We start from the raw sequence: 12,841 nt of genomic DNA on the forward strand, positions 1-12,841 counted from the left end.
TGATAACAGATGCCATCTTTCCAACGGGATACCAAATCCTGAGGAAAGACAGAGGGAACAGGGGGGGTGGAGGAGTGGCATTGCTGATCAAAAATCGCTGGAATTTTGATGAGCTGGAGAGAGGAGACAGCGGAGAAGAAAGTGATTACATAGTGGGAACACTTCACTCTGGAGGTCCCAAGGTGGTAATAGCAGTGATGTATAACCCACCACAGAACAGCAGGAGGCCAAGGCAAGAGTACGACGAGAGCAATAGAGCGATGGTTGACACACTGGCTAGAGTGGCCAGAAGAGCTCATGCATGCAGGGCAAAGCTCCTGATCATGGGTGACTTTAACCACAAGGAGATCGATTGGGAGAACTTGGACCCACATGGGGGCCAAGATACATGGAGGGCTAAGATGATGGAGGTGGTACTGGAAAACTTCATGTGCCAACACGTAAGGGACACTACAAGAGAGAGAGGAGAGGATGAACCAGCAAGGCTGGACTTAGTATTCACCTTGAGTAGTGCAGATATCGAGGACATCACATATGAAAGACCCCTTGGGGCCAGTGACCATGTGGTTTTAAGCTTCGAATACACAGTAGAGCTACAAGTGGAGGGAGAAGCAGGAAGGCCAGGACGAATGAAGCCAAACTACAAGAAAGGGGACTACACAGGAATGAGGAACTACCTGAACGGGGTTCAGTGGGACAGAGAACTGGCAGGGAAGCCAGTTAATGAGATGATGGAATATGTAGCAACAAAATGCAAGGAGGCTGAGGAGAGGTTTGTACCCAAGGGTAACAGGATTAATGAAAAAGCCAGGATGAGCCCATGGTTTACCCAAAGGTGCAGGGAGGCAAAAACCAAGTGTGCTAGGGAATGGAAGAAATATAGAAGGCAAAGGACCCAGGAGAATAAGGAGAACAGTCGTAGAGCCAGAAACGAATATGCACAGATAAGAAGGGAGGCCCAAAGACAATATGAAAATGACATAGCAGCGAAAGCCAAATCTGACCCGAAACTGTTGTACAGCCACATCAGGAGGAAAACAACAGTAAAGGACCAGGTAATCAGGCTAAGGAAGGAAGGAGGAGAGACAACAAGAAATGACCGTGAAGTATGTGAAGAACTCAACAAGAGATTCAAAGAAATGTTCACAGAGGAGACAGAAGGGACTCCAGAAAGACGGAGAGGTGGGGCACACCACCAAGTGCTGGACACAGTGCACACAACCGAGGAAGAAGTGAAGAGGCTTCTGAGTGAGCTAGATACCTCAAAGGCAATGGGGCCAGATAACATCTCCCCATGGGTATTGAGAGAGGGAGCAGAGGCGCTATGCGTACCCCTAACAACAATATTCAATACATCTATCGAAACAGGGAGATTGCCTGAGGCATGGAAGACAGCAAATGTAGTCCCAATCTTTAAAAAAGGAGACAGACATGAAGCATTAAACTACAGACCAGTGTCACTGACATGTATAGTATGCAAAATCATGGAGAAGATTATCAGGAGAAGAGTGGTGGAACACCTAGAAAGGAATGATCTCATCAACAGCAGCCAACATGGTTTCAGGGACGGGAAATCCTGTGTCACAAACCTACTGGAGTTCTATGACATGGTGACAGCAGTAAGACAAGAGAGAGAGGGGTGGGTGGATTGCATTTTCTTGGACTGCAAGAAGGCGTTTGACACAGTTCCACACAAGAGATTGGTGCAAAAACTGGAGGACCAAGCAGGGATAACAGGGAAGGCACTACAATGGATCAGGGAATACTTGTCAGGAAAACAGCAGCGAGTCATGGTACGTGGCGAGGTGTCAGAGTGGGCACCTGTGACCAGCGGGGTCCCGCAGGGGTCAGTCCTAGGACCAGTGCTGTTTCTGGTATTTGTGAACGACATGAGGGAAGGAATAGACTCTGAGGTGTCCCTGTTTGCAGATGACGTGAAGTTGATGAGAAGAATTCACTCGATCGAAGACCAGGCAGAACTACAAAGGGATCTGGACAGGCTGCAGACCTGGTCCAGCAATTGGCTCCTGGAGTTCAATCCCACCAAGTGCAAAGTCATGAAGATTGGGGAAGGGCAAAGAAGGCCGCAGACGGAGTACAGTCTAGGGGGTCAGAGACTACAAACCTCACTCAAGGAAAAAGATCTTGGGGTGAGTATAACACCAGGCACATCTCCTGAAGCGCACATCAACCAAATAACTGCTGCAGCATATGGGCGCCTAGCAAACCTCAGAACAGCATTCCGACATCTTAATAAGGAATCATTCAGGACCCTGTACACCGTGTATGTTAGGCCCATATTGGAGTATGCGGCACCAGTTTGGAACCCACACCTAGCCAAGCACGTGAAGAAACTAGAGAAAGTGCAAAGGTTTGCAACAAGACTAGTCCCAGAGCTAAGAGGTATGTCCTACGAGGAGAGGTTAAGGGAAATCAACCTAACGACACTGGAGGACAGGAGAGATATGGGGGACATGATAACGACATACAAAATACTGAGAGGAATTGACAAGGTGGACAAAGACAATTGTTCCAGAGATTGGACACAGTAACAAGGGGACACAGTTGGAAGCTGAAGACACAGATGAATCACAGGGATGTTAGGAAGTATTTCTTCAGCCACAGAGTAGTCAGTAAGTGGAATAGTTTGGTAAGCGATGTAGTGGAGGCAGGATCCATACATAGCTTTAAGCAGAGGTATGATAAAGCTCACGGCTCAGGGAGAGTGACCTAGTAGCGATCAGTGAAGAGGCGGGGCCAGGAGCTCGGACTCGACCCCCGCAACCTCAACTAGGTGAGTACAACTAGGTGAGTACACACACACTGTGTTCTGTTCACACAGACTGTTCACCTGGGGTCGTGTACAATTGTAATGTGCACTTTGATATTTGTTCAGGTTTTGAGACCTTTTTGTAATGTATCATTTATTTTATTAGTCCGATGTTGTACTTAGAATAATATTCATTTGCAAATTGATTACATCCATTTTACATACGCCTTAAAAGTTTTGTGTTAAGGTTCGTTTTTAATTATCCGTATCGTATGTTCTGTTCTCTGACTGTTATTTCTCGAGTAACCTAAACATATTTGTATAAAATGTCTTTAGCTAGTAAGGATAAGTGTGTAGATGAATGGTTCACAGAACCGACAATCTTTTCAAGATTATTGGACTGACCACATCGAATCAAGGCTGAGGGACTGATTACCTCAAACTCCTCCTGTTCTTCCCTGTTCTTCTTTCTATGGACTGATAAAGTCACTGTGTGGCGAAACGTTCCCTCAATAAAGATACCCAAGTGTTATACAAGTGTCTAATTTATCAAGGATAAGTGTACTTAGCACTTGTTTTTGTAACAAATCTCTAGACTAGTGATGGATTTATGGCTTTCAAAATCTCATCTTTTTTAAAACCATGCGAGGCCAAGAATGTCTCACAAATATTCACACATGGATTCAGACAAGTATATATTATTCCGTTTAAACAGACAGAACTCATAATTTCTAATCAGGTTGTAACCTTATAGCTCTATAATCCTCGTCCTGGATGGGTTGTTGGGACGGTTAATCCCTACAGTAGGAACTAAAGAAAATTCTCATCATATATACACCAAGAATCATACATCTCTGACGTATATAATTTTGATGAGATAAATGACTGATTAATTGAGTTTATAACTGAGTTTATAAAGAATACGTTAAACCCTAAAACAGGTATTCTTAGTGAATATATACTGTGAGAGATACACCTCTCAGTGTACATATTCTTACTGAGATAAACATTATCAAGGCCAAAGATATGTTTATATTATTAAACAACTACATTTACGTGGTGGTTAACGCTCTCGCTTCACACGGCGAGGGCCTGGGTTCGATTCCCAGCCAGAGTAGAAACATTGGACGTGTTTCTTTCCACCTGTTGTCTATGTTCCCCATCAGTAAAATGGGTACCTGGGTGTTAGTCGACTGGTGTGGGTCGCATCCTGGGACACTGACATAAGGAGGCCTGGTCACAGACCGGGCCGCGGGGGCGTTGACGCCCGGAACTCTCTCCAGATAAACTCCAGATAACCCACTGGGTCCGCTACTTTTAATGTCCAGTCCACATATATGTTAGTGGCTGTCTTTTGTGCTTACCAATATTTAATTACATGTAAACTATTTTTTATGTTACACAAGGAAATAAAATGTATTTTTTTAATTGACCAATGTAAGTGTTATTCCGACTAGGACACCACTAAAGTAAATATATATTACCCCCAGAGATATTCATGATAATATATCCTGTGGTGAATAAAGGCAACTAATATAATATAATAAGGGAGGTACTTAACTCGTATACTCTAAATTAGATCACACACACACACACACACATATATATATATATATATATATATATATATATATATATATATATATATATATAAACTGATCTCTGGCTGAAGGAGACTCGAACCTACGAACCTTAGGACAAGGTACGCAGTGCTTTACCAATCTACCCACACTGGGCATTACCTTGGCGTGTAGCTTGCGCTACACGTTTGATCCAAGGCAGCCAGCTTTCAGGGAGAAGGCTTACAGCTTTTCATCTCATCCCCTGCATGCATCAGCCTTACTAGAGATTTTAACAATGCAAGGAATTCGCGAGAGCATGCGAAATATACACAAACACTGATCTCTGGCTGAAGGAGACTCGAACCTACGAACCTTAGGACAAGGTACGCAGTGCTTTACCAATCTATCCACACTGGGCATGCATATTTCGCCTGTTCTCGCGAATTCCTTGCATTTTTAAAATCTCTAGTAAGGCTGATGCATGCAGGGGATGAGATGAAAAGCTGTAAGCCTTCTCCCTGAAAGCTGGCTGCCTTGGATCAAATGTGTAGCGCAAGCTACACGCCAAGGTAATGTCCAGTGTGGGTTGATTGGTAAAGCACTGCGTACCTTGTCCTAAGGTTCGTAGGTTCGAGTCTCCTTCAGCCAGAGATCAGTGTTTGTGTATATTTCGCCTGCTCTCACGAATTCCTTGCATATATATATATATATATACATAATAAAATTTAGGGATGTACCACCTCAGAACTTTACTGGGGACCCTCATCCTCAGAGAAGACAATAAACGCACCTCAGGGAAAACTCAAGGTTCTCCCCGGAGCTGTTTGAATATTTTCTTCTCCTACCACCCCCTATATTTTATATTCTATGGGAAATTTTATTAATAGAATACATTTACAGAAAACACAAACATGAATACATTCGTACAATATATCAAGATAATGAATCTCCTCCAGCTCCTCTGAGGCTGGACGCGAGCCCAGTATGCAGCATGCATTTCCCCTCTGGATGGCCACGCTGAGGCGCTGGAACATGAAAGTGGCTGCCCTTGGGTCCCTGGTGGTGTCGATGAGTCTGGAACCCAATTCTCTAAGGAAACGTGTGACATTTTTCCCCATGATCCCAAGGTCTCTGAACCCTCTGGGACAAACTAATACTTTTGGTTTATGTCCCTGTACTTGCCGATCTTGTACTCCTCCCTGTGATCAGCAGCTCCTCCCTGTCGCCCGACACTGTGATGGATGTAGGTGTCAGCCAGCGTCGACACACAGGTATAGTCCCATGCTAAGAGCTTGCCATTCTTCCAAGGACAGATGGTGATCCCATCGGGGCGATTTCCTGGGTTGTGAGTATTGTTGGCTGCTAGTGATGGGGGCTCTCTCTCGGCTGGGCATCCAGCTGTAGCAAGGGTTGTCTTTATGATGTCATTGACTTCATTGTGTGGTTTTGGAACAGTTAAGACCATGCAGACCATACTGGTCTGCTTGTGCATCGCCGCAAATACACGCATATTCCGTGTGAATTGGGGCAGCAAGGCGCAGAGCCATAGGGTCGAGGTGTGTTCCCATTGCCGAAATAGGAACTGCTTGGACAAAGTCCCTGGAATGATGTGCACTCACAGCTTGGAGACGGGCAGTCTCCCTGTCTGATGTTACAGCCCTAAGCATGTTTGCAAGCACCTTTTCAGCGATGGGCCCATCCCAACTTGACTGTTTGTAGGCCAGTGCTGCACTAAGTTTCGGTGCTGGATGGCACTGGCGTAGCTAGGATCCTGTATTCCTGATGAGTCACTGAGGTTGTCTGGAAGAATTTGTTTTATTAACTCATTTGATGCTATGGAATAGGATAGGAAAGCTGGTAAGGCAATCTGGGAGGATTTGCATACTCCCAGCCCCCCTGGCCTGACTAGAAGTGAGACTTGCACCCACTGTCCATCTTCGAGGGAAAGATTCAGTACACTGTCTAGTATGGTCTTAAGAAGAGAGTCATATTCCTTGAGTTTCGGACTGCTGAAGGCTGGGGAGCATCTCAGGAAGTAGGTAAGTTTTGGGATTGACAGGCACATGGTGAGTAGGTAGAAGGCATCATGTGTATCGATGTCTTTCATCCTGTCTTCCATCGTCCTGAGAGCTGAGATTTTTTTCTAGGATCACATCGATGGCACTGGACCCAAGAGGAGCACCAAAGAGAGTGCTGTTGGCTGGATCAATGGCTCGTGCTCCTGGTAAAACAACACTAATATTCCGGATCATATGTAGATTGGTAGAAACTATTTCATATTTGGTGGGGTTTAAAGATAGGCCCAGGCTCTCTCATATGTCTTTAATTTTTCTGATGTCCTCTAGGAGAGATTCTGTAGTGCCAGCTAGGGTACTTCTGTGACCTCCTTGATGACCAAACAGAAGAGAAAGGGGGCGAGAGAGTCCCCCTGTTGCACACCCTCACACGAGCCAATTTCATGGTCCCCAAACAAAAATTTAGAGGTCACACTATAACACGATTCTATGAAGGGATACAAGGGAGAGCACCATCCCTTCTGACTAAGTTGAAAGCGTTGGCAAAGTCCAATTTGATCAAGGCTTTTTCATCGGACATGTTGTTGATGTATACTCGTGCTGCTTGGGCAGCTGCTTCACAGCCTTGTTGAACACCAAAACCGACCTGAGTTGGTTTCAACATTGCAACAGCCTCTTGACTCACCATTCTTACTGCAGCCTTGGCGACTAGGCACCAAAGGATGTTGCCCACTGTAATGGGCCTGAGTCCTTCATCCTTTTTCCAGAGGGTACACAATGAGGCACCAAAGACAAGGGGCCTAATGGCCTCTGGGACACTGCCAGCCAGGCACAGATTGGAAAATTTGGTGAGTTCAGACAACAGCCTCTCTGAAACATCACCAAGTGCTGGACTGAGCATTTGTTTTAAGTGTTGAGGTCTTAAACCGGTGAAACCTCCTGTTGAGCCCTGTGGAAATGACATAGCAGCTTTATACACATCAGCATCCTGTAAGGTAAAATATATATACATGTATATATATATATATTATATATATATATATATATATATATATATATATATATATATATATATATATATATATATATATGTGTATATATGTATATGTATATATATATATATATATATATATATATATATATATATATATATATATATATATATATATATATATATATATATATATATATATATATGGTATAAACCTTGGTAATAAATACCGACAAGTTGGTTTAGAAAGACACGTAAGCAAACACTATAACATATTTATTAGAAAACGTTTCGGTCCTGGGACCTTGATCACTTCTAACATACAGAGGTAGAAAGACATTATATATAGGCGGAGAGTGAGGTGTGACGCACGTGACCTGAGGAATGTCATAAGAACATAAGAATGGAGGAACACTGTAGAAGGCCTACTGGCCCATGCGAGGCAGGTCCTTACCAAAACAACCTCTGCCTATGATGAGGACGGGTAGACGATGAAATCATGTGACTTCTGAGTTGTTGGGTTGGTGCTGCTTAAGTATCATGTATGCCAATGTTTTTGAAATTTTGTAGTTTCCAGTGTTGCGTTCTATAGTGTCGGTGACGGCGATTAGTGAGGCTTCTAGGCACCGTCGGCGTCTGAGGTCTGGTCATGGGCCAGTAGGCCTTCTACAGTGTTCCTCCATTCTTATGTTCTTATGACATTCCTCAGGTCACGTGCGTCACACCTCACTCTCCGCCTATATATAATGTCTTTCTACCTCTGTATGTTAGAAGTGATCAAGGTCCCAGGACCGAAACGTTTTCTAATAAATATGTTATAGTGTTTGCTTACGTGTCTTTCTAAACCAACATATATATGTCTGTATATATATATATATATATATATATACATATATATATATATATATATATATATATATATATATATATATATATATATATATATATATATATATATATATATATATAAAATCAGAGCCCAAATTAACAAAAAAAGTAGAAGAGGGTAATACTATTGGAGCACTGAGACTTATAACCAGTGAGGATACCATCGCTTCTAAGGACGTCAGTACGGCACAAGCCCTGAAGAACCAACATCCACCAAGGGCTCCTCGTACCAACACTGACCTCACTGACACTGCACCAGCTGACTGGGAATCGAACCCTTCACATTTTAGCACACCTCGTGAGAAACCCACCAAAATTCCGAGATGCCTTAATCCACCTGGCCCCTCAATGCTTTTGACATCGGGTACCCAGTATCACTGGACATGTCACTCCTGATGCAAGCACATACGTGGCCATAGAATCTACAGGACTAATTTCATTTGCCTCCCGTTCGTAATGCCAGTCTTCACCAGCAGTACACATATGACTACATCCATGAACGAGTGGTTTTCAGTAGTTAACATTACTACGACTGGCCGGGAGTCGAACCCCCGCTTCTTTAACACGCCTCGTGATCCCAGTTTTAGGGACTCAAGTATTCTTGTCTGATGGTGAAAAGGTTACCGTGCAGTCTTAATGACCAGAGTGTAGGCGATAGGTTTTCAACCCTACTAACCAACACGATACGTAAGGCTGAAAAGAACACAATGAAAATCCAGTAGATCCACTAGTTTAGATCACTAACACAATCACTATTTGTGACATTAATGCCAACAAGGCACCATTTTCCCTTCCCTCGAAGGTAGCACAATCACTGAAGACATACTTACATAGAAGTGCATACTTACATAGAAAGTGGCAGTAGCAAGAGTGCTGGAGAGGCGCAGACAAGCATAAGGTAACGCCAGGTCCTGATGCAGTATGCGACACCAGCGAAGGCAACAACACTGACGGAGTATGGCAGCCCTGACAACATACCCACCAGACTTCGATGCTTTGAGGGCGTCGACTCCAGAACTGCCGAGGATACTCTCTAAGTAAGAACTTGCAGGGAGGCACATTATGATCTGACATCGATTCCAAGTAAGAACCAGCAAGGATACCCACTAAGACCTGGCAAGGATACCCACTAAGACCCGGCAAGGATACCCATTAAGACCTGGCAAGGATACCCACTAAGACCTGGCAAGGATACCCATTAAAACCTGGCAAGGATACCCAGTAAAAAGATTAGTTTACAGTGCTATAACGATAGCTTAACTGGATGTACTATAGTTTACAGTATCGTTACAATAGCATAAATAGTTGTCACTTTTATCGAACTCTCACACATTTTAATAAAGGATTAATTAACGGGAATTTTAAAGCTACATTAATAATAATAATAATAATAATAATAATAATAATAATAATAATAATAATAATAATAATAATTTTTACAAGTACATGTACAAAGTATACAGACCATAGTTGACATCAATAACATTATACTACATAGAAAGCATATGGGGCAAATTAGGTCAATTTTGTCCCCAGGATGCGACTCACACCAGTCGACTAACACCCAGGTACTTACTGTACTGATGGATGAACGTAGACTCCTGCCACTATTTATACTCGTGTTCTCAGTTATCTCGGTATAAGGACCGAAGAAGTCACTCGTGGCGAAACGTTTCCTTTAATAAATGTCCTGAACTGTACATATATGTCTTCCACACAGCAAGTGTGTTAAGGAAACACGTCCTAATGTTTCCACCCTTACCGGGGATCGATCCCCGGACCACAGTGTGTGATCTGAGTGCGCTACCAATAAAGCTATGAACATTTGGAGCTGGAGTATTTCTCAACTATCCTACAGATTAAAGATAAACATGAGACGACTTTTCTGTTTCTATTGAAGCATCGAGACTGAAAAGTCGTCTAAAGATTTGTTGTGAATTAATTAACTTCTTCAGACAATGAACATATATTAAGACGTGTATGTGTGTGTGTGTGTGTGTGTGTGTGTGTGTGTGTGTGTGTGTGTGTGTGTGTGTGTGTGTGTGTTCACACCTCCAGAGTGAAGTGTTCCCGCTATGTAATCACTTTCTTCTCCGCTGTCTCCTCTCTCCAGCTCATCAAAATTCCAGCGATTTTTGATCAGCAACGCCACTCCTCCACCCCCCCTGTTCCCTCTGTCTTTCCTCAGGATTTGGTATCCCATTGGAAAGGTGGCATCTGTTATCATACCTGTTAGCTTAGTTTCTGTGAGAGCTATGATGTCCAGTGATGCTTCTTTGACTCTTTCATGCCACTCCTCCCACTTATTTGTTATACCATCAGCGTTTGTGTACCATACCTTCAGTTTCCTTTCCAACACTGTGGTTTGTGGGGCCTGTGAGGGTGGGAGACCTGGTGGCATACTGTGGGATTCTATCTGTATGTGTGTGTGTGTGTGTGTGTGTGTGTGTGTGTGTGTGTGTGTGTGTGTGTGTGTACTCACCTAGTTGTACTCACCTAGTTGAGGTTGCAGGGGTCGAGTCCAAGCTCCTGGCCCCGCCTCTTCACTGGTCGCTACTAGGTCACTCTCCCTGAACCATGAGCTTTATCGTACCTCTGCTTAAAGCTATGTATGGATCCTGCCTCCACTACATCGCTTCCCAAACTATTCCACTTCCTGACTACTCTGTGGCTGAAGAAATACTTCCTAACATCCCTTTGATTCATCTGTGTCTTCAGTTTCCAACTGTCTCCCCGTGTTGCTGTGTCCAGTCACTGGAACATCCTGTCTCTGTCCACCTTGTCAATTCCTCTCAGTATTTTGTAAGTCGTTATCATGTCCCCCCTATCTCTCCTGTCCTCCAGTGTCGTCAGGTTGATTTCCCTTAACCTCTCCTCATAGGACATACCTCTTAACTCTGGGACTAGTCTTGTTGCAAACCTTTGCACTTTCTCTAGTTTCTTTACATGCTTGGCTAGGTGTGGGTTCCAAACTGGTGCAGCATACTCTAATATGGGCCTAACGTACACGGTGTACAGGGTCCTGAACGATTCCTTATTAAGATGTCAGAATGCTGTTCTGAGGTTTGCCAGGCGCCCATATGCTGCGGCAGTTATTTGGTTGATGTGCGCTTCAGGAGATGTGCCTGGTGTTATACTCACCCCAAGATCTTTTTCCTTGAGTGATGTTTGTAGTCTCTGGCCACCTAGACTGTACTCCGTCTGCGGTCTTCTTTGCCCTTCCCCAATCCTCATGACTTTGCACTTGGTGGGATTGAACTCCAGGAGCCAGTTGCTGGACCAGGTCTGCAGCCTCTCCAGATCCCTTTGTATTTCTGCCTGGTCTTCGATCGAATGAACTCTTCTCATCAACTTCACGTCATCTGCAAACAGGGACACCTCGGAGTTTATTCCTTCCGTCATGTCGTTCACAAATACCAGAAACAGCACTGGTCCTAGGACTGACCCCTGTGGGACTCCGCTGGTCACAGGTGCCCACTCTGACACCTCGCCACGTACCAATACTCGCTGCTGTCTTCCTGACAAGTATTCCTTGATCCATTGCAGTGCCTTCCCTGTTATCCCTGTCTGTGTGTCTGTACTCACCTAGTTGTACTCACCTAGTTGAGGTTGCGGGGGTCGAGTCCGAGCTCCTGGCCCCGCCTCTTCACTGATCGCTACTAGGTCACTTTCCCTGAGCCGTGAGCTTTATCATGCCTCTGCTTGTGTGTGTGTGTGTGTGTGTGTGTGTGTGTGTGTGTGTGTGTATGTGTGTGTGTGTGTGTGTGTTTGTGTGTGTACTCGCCTATTTGTACTCACCTATTTGTGGTTGCAGGGGTCGATTCATAGCTCCTGGCCCCGCCTCTTCGATGATTGCTACTAGGTCCTCTCTCTCCCTGCCCCATGAGCTTTATCATACCTAGCTTTAAAACTATGTATGGTTCCCGCCTCCACTACGTCACTTTCTAGGCTATTCCACGGCCTGACTACTCTATGACTGAAGAAATACTTCCTAACATCCCTTTGATTCATCTGAGTCTTCAACTTCCAATTGTGACCTCTTGTGTCTGTGTCCCTTCTCTGGAACATCCCGTCTTTGTCCACCTTGTCTATTCTGCGCAGTATTTTATATGTCGTTATCATGTCTCCCCTGACCCTCCTGTCCTCCAGTGTCGTCAGGCCGATTTCCCTCAACCTTTCTTCGTAGGACAATTCCCGTAGCTCTGGGACTAGTCTTGTTGCAAACCTTTGCACTTTCTCTACTTTCTTGACGTGCTTGACTAGGTGTGGATTCGAAACTGGTGCTGCATACTCCAGTATGGGCCTGACGTAAATGGTATACAGTCTTGAACGAATCCTTACTGAGGTATCGGAACGCTATCCGTAGGTTCGCCAGGCGCCCGTATGCTGCAGCAGTTATCTGATTGATGTGCGCCTCAGGAGATATGCTCGGTGTTATACTCACCCCCAGATCTTTTTCCTTGAGTGAGGTTTGCAGTCTCTGGCCATCTAAACTATATTGTGTCTGCGGTCTTCTTTGCCCTTCCCCAATCTTCATGACTTTGCATTCGGCAGGGTTAAACTCAAGGAGCCAGTTGCTGGACCAGGCTTGTAGCCTGTCCAGGTCTCTTTGTAG

The 12,841-nt window shown here is 44.4% G+C and overlaps 1 protein-coding gene across 2 annotated transcripts in view; it reads right to left on the reverse strand.

The window, feature by feature from the left end:
- The window catches only part of LOC128694275 (organic cation transporter protein), a 173,161-nt gene that overhangs the window by 46,366 nt on the left and 113,954 nt on the right, over window positions 1-12,841 (reverse strand). For both annotated transcript variants that reach the window (XM_070081238.1, XM_070081233.1), the window contains exon 7: window positions 9,075-9,243. In XM_070081238.1, coding sequence (XP_069937339.1) covers window positions 9,075-9,243 — 169 coding nt within the window. The remainder of the gene's footprint in view (window positions 1-9,074; window positions 9,244-12,841) is intronic.

The sequence above is a fragment of the Cherax quadricarinatus genome, chromosome 6 (assembly GCF_038502225.1).
Source record: "Cherax quadricarinatus isolate ZL_2023a chromosome 6, ASM3850222v1, whole genome shotgun sequence".
Classification (NCBI taxonomy): domain Eukaryota; kingdom Metazoa; phylum Arthropoda; class Malacostraca; order Decapoda; family Parastacidae; genus Cherax; species Cherax quadricarinatus.